General features: G+C 29.0%; 1 protein-coding gene across 1 annotated transcript; it reads right to left on the reverse strand.

Moving 5' to 3' along the window:
* Positions 1–457: 457 nt before the first annotated feature.
* On the reverse strand, positions 458–1996 carry LOC126659526 (aspartic proteinase PCS1). Its single transcript, XM_050352819.2, has one exon. The coding sequence runs from the start codon at positions 1943–1945 to the stop codon at positions 608–610; it is 1338 nt and encodes a 445-aa protein (XP_050208776.1). The 5' UTR covers positions 1946–1996; the 3' UTR covers positions 458–607.
* Positions 1997–4645: the final 2649 nt, after the last annotated feature.

The following is a 4645-nucleotide window of genomic DNA, read 5'->3' on the forward strand; positions in this document are numbered from 1 at the left end:
CACATCCTATCCAATTATCAATTTTATTTTAAAAAATATATATTTATATTTTCAATAAATCTCATTAATAAAAAGTTTAAATAGTTACATTGATAAAATATTCAAGTAGTCCAATTCTAATGACTTGCCGAAAAACATATATTCTTCGCTAAACTGTGAGATTCGTATTCGTATATCTATTTATACAATAAAAAGTAACATTTAAAAATTGTTTCAATAAAAATGAGCAATCCTCGAATAAAACATCACCGAGTATCGAGCTCGGATTTAAACCAAGCATACATAATGAGGTTTCACATATACTCCTTTAACAATAGACATGAATGTCATATGAATATCGCATGACATTTTATCTAATCTAAATGATAAATAATTAATTAATGAGAGCAAATTTTTAATTTTATCAGATAAATATTCATGTGATTGCAACATAAGCTCAATTTGACAAAAATAAAAGTGTACTAAGAGAAGATATTTTATTGGTTTAAAACAAAAATTAAGGTATGAGTGTTGCCTAAAAATTTGACCACAAATCTTCATGTACAAATGTACAATTGGTCCCTACTATTTCTTTATTTCTTTCCTTTCACATCACACACAACTTTTTTTACAATCCAAGCTTTTGACTAGCAATATCACACCTAACATCAGCAAGGCCAATCCTAGAATTTTTAAGATCATACTCCATCCAAACATTTTGTTGATGATGATGACCAATCACAAACGCTTCTATACCCAATAAATCAGAGTTTCCAAATGTAAAGCACCACACCGAATCTTTCCCCCTCATTTCACCCGGTACCCGGTATAATAACCGTTCACCCGATACACTCATTTCCGCTCCTTGAAACATCAAACTCACTACCGGTAAATTTGCTAAATTCGGGTCGGGTGAATCCATTAAATAACATAAATCCATTGCTCCTTGAAATACAAAATTAACATCATTCAAAACTCTATAAATTCCTCTAGTTTGTAATAAAAATTCTTTTTTTAAAGCGGTGTAAACCGGACCTAGTAGGAATGTGAACTGGGTACCCGAGTCCACCATCGTTTGACCCGCCCCGGTATGATCCGGTACAAAAACCGATTTGGGTAGAGATAAAATTTTGTTCTTGACTTTAATCCCTTCTAATTGGACTGTGTAAGCTACTCTATCGAAATACGGTAATGGTAACGATATTTGGATTAACGGAGTGTAACTTAATGGTTTAAGCCACGGCAAAGAAGCGTCGCCGAGAAGTAAAACACCAGCGGAATCTAATCCCGATATGCAATACGAAAATTTCGGGTAACCCATTTGATTAACAAATGATAGTGACCCACGGTTCATACCCATTAACCCGGTTGTTTTCCCATCTTCCTCCGAATTCGAACTAAACCCGGAGTCCATGCACCCGAACAGGGTAGCGGGTTTAGTCAAAGACCCGATTCGAAACGTTTCGAAAGCAAGATTTCCTTCAACTGAGGTCGCGTCAGCATAAGAGACAATGACATGGCAAAGCTTACCGGAGTCACACGAAACGGGCGTAGTGAAATCACGGGTTCGGGTCCGGCAAGTCGGAGATAAACACGGTACTTTAGAGTAAGTTCTTGAAGAAAACGGGTTAAAAACCGAGTTCAACAATGGAGTTTTCTTGCAATGAAGCCAAGAAAGTTCACTTCCTGTGTCAAGAACCATTGTAATATTCTGCGGTGGTGACCCGACTGTAAGTGTGACCGTTAAAGAAACATTGTGGTGGAAGAACAGCTTGTTGGCGGCGGCAGAGGAGGTTCCGGCGGTGGTGGTGGTGGTAAGATACTTTCTTGAAGTGATATGAGAGTGTTCTTGGGTTTTTAGAGGTAGTATAATAAGTGAAGATTGTTTTGAAGAATAAGAGTGTTTGGATTGCAAGAAAATTAGAAAGAGTATGGTTTTGAGAGCAAGAAAATTAAGAGTAGCCATGTTTGATTTGTTTAATGTTTGAAGTATTTAGGTTTGTTTATATAGTATGGTTGTAGCATGAAGATTTATTAGTTCTTGAGGGTTTTAAATTTGGTGGGTTTGTTTTTTAAAATTATAAAAAAAATTGTGTTGGAGCAAAAATGGTGAAAGAGACATTGTGATAATAATTAAAGAAGTAATGATTCCAAACATTTAACCCAATTTTATCAATTTAATCAAGAGTTTTGATTTTTTTTTTAAATTTTAACCAAATTTGACATATTTATTTTAATAATAGTCCAATCAATGAAGTTGAAATACTACACTCTTTTCATTCGTGTAAAGATAAAAAAAATCATTTTTTTGTCTCATATAATAAAAAAATTACCACTTTTCATGTTAATTTAAAATAAAATTATCAAAATTCCTCATGATAGCATAAAATATATAAAAATTTAATAATGATCCATTTTTGGAAAATTAAAAATGTGGTATTTTTTTTATTTTTATAGGACGGAGGGAGCATATTTTTTACTTATATCATGTATTTTTTTTTAAATCACATGTGTTATGATATATTAAAACTTCAGTAAAATTGAAACTTTAAATTAATTAGAGTTTTTTTTGGGTTCTCTTTAAAAATATTTAAAACAATATAAAAATCTAATTGAAAACCATATTTGTATTGTTTTTCAAGATAATACCTTCCTCACATTAAAAATTTGCAACTAGACTATATTTGAAATAAGAAAAAATTATATCAAAATAAAATGTCTTAATTAAAATTGATAAAAGACAAAATACTTTGATTTCTTTGAATAATTGAGCCTAAAGTTGACATGCATATATAGCTTAATAATAACATATTATAATTCGATCTAAAAATTAAAGGTTAGGTTTTTTCTTTATTTTAACAAAAATAATGGTGCACGTATGATTAAAACAAAATTGAGTATGATAATGGATTGGATTGTTTAGCGGTAGGAGAAGAGAGTTGTTGAATATGATAGGATAAAAATGACAAATTCCTATTTTACTTAACAAGTTTAGTCACGGAACTCATAACATTAATTTAAGATTAAGATTGATAGACATTAATTATTAATCTCATTATTGAAAGTGAAGATACGTATGTATGTCTTAGTTAGTTGAGAGAATAAGACAATAGATTAGATGGTATACAATTAGGTACAAGTTTGCTACAAACAAAATCATAAATTTTAACATATTTTACAATTTTAATATGAATTTTTAATTTTGGTAATTTAATATATAAATTTTATAATTTTATAATTTCAAATACCAAACAATTTTCCATAAAGAAATACCGATAAGGACATCGGAATAAACACTGTTCTGGCGTCCACATCAATTTTTTTTGACGAGATATCGTTCGATGTTTAAAATTGTAAGACTTCAAAATTTGGTGTTTGACATTATCAAAATTGAAAGTTCCTGTTAAAATTGCAAAATACGCTAAAGTTCGTAATTTTTTAAATAATTAAGCTTAAAAAAGTTATTTTTCTATTTTTTTCTTCATAAAATTCACAAAAATAGTATTATTTTATAGTTTAGAGATGATTTTTTTGACACTCTCACCGACAAACTTTATTTTGCACCTCTCGAACAATGGAGTTTATTTGTACCTCTTAAATAATGGAGTTTTTTTTTTATGTATATTGAAAATTCTTGAATTAATCAATATCTTTTAATTTTCATGAGAATGATACTTACTTCGATTAATTTAGAAGAATTTTTTTTTAACTTACATGTCAAAAGTACTTGATTTGAGCAAAATTTAGGACTTATTGAAGATGAAGTCCGTTGGATATGAAGCTATACAGATAAAGTTTGCAACGATATAACCGAGTTAGATTGTAATTCAATTTTTTTTATTCAAAATGAACTATATTCATAGTTATGGTCTTATATGGCATTTTAGCAAGGTCTATGGTTTGGTTCATCTCCTTTGAATTATTTTTATACTGTAATGTTTATAGTTCCATATTTAATCCATTTATTTTAATTAAAATTGGTTAATTTTGTTGCATTATAGTTGAAAAATTATAATAAATCAATTAATTCGATTAATTCGGTTTAACCAACCGGTTGATCATTTCTAATTGAGGGTAATATATAACCAAAAAAACTTTTTGAATATAGCTCGCTAATCTAAGATTGACAATTCACGTACAATATGTCAATAACAAAAACTATATCACTTACTCCACAAAGATTTGCTATGACATCAGTAACTTAATATAAAGTTAATTAATTATAATATAAGGTCAAATTTAGAGTCTTATTTTATTGAATTGTCAATGAAAATTTGTTCTACTTTAGCTCACCTTTTTTGGGCAATGTTCAACTTTTCTCAATTTTACGTCCACAACATATGCATAGTGTTTAGTGTTTGATTGTGACGTATGCTAATGTTTGTGTAATTCTATGTCTATTTAATCTTTTAGATTAATGTGCTTCCAAGGAATTTTTATCTTTACACGTAAAATGACACCAAGAAGCAACAATTCTTGCTTCATAATTGGGTACAATAGGGGATATTCTAAAAAAAAGTGAGTACAATAGGAAACTTATGGATTGTTTTTTTACATTTGTGTGCTATTTGGAAACTTAGTAAATATTTATTTATTCCGTCTTGATATAAAATTTTAAAATAAAATATATATATTTAATTTTAAATTTATGGATATTAAATAATAT

This window comes from Mercurialis annua, linkage group LG8 (assembly GCF_937616625.2).
Source record: "Mercurialis annua linkage group LG8, ddMerAnnu1.2, whole genome shotgun sequence".
Taxonomy (NCBI): Eukaryota; Viridiplantae; Streptophyta; class Magnoliopsida; order Malpighiales; family Euphorbiaceae; genus Mercurialis; species Mercurialis annua.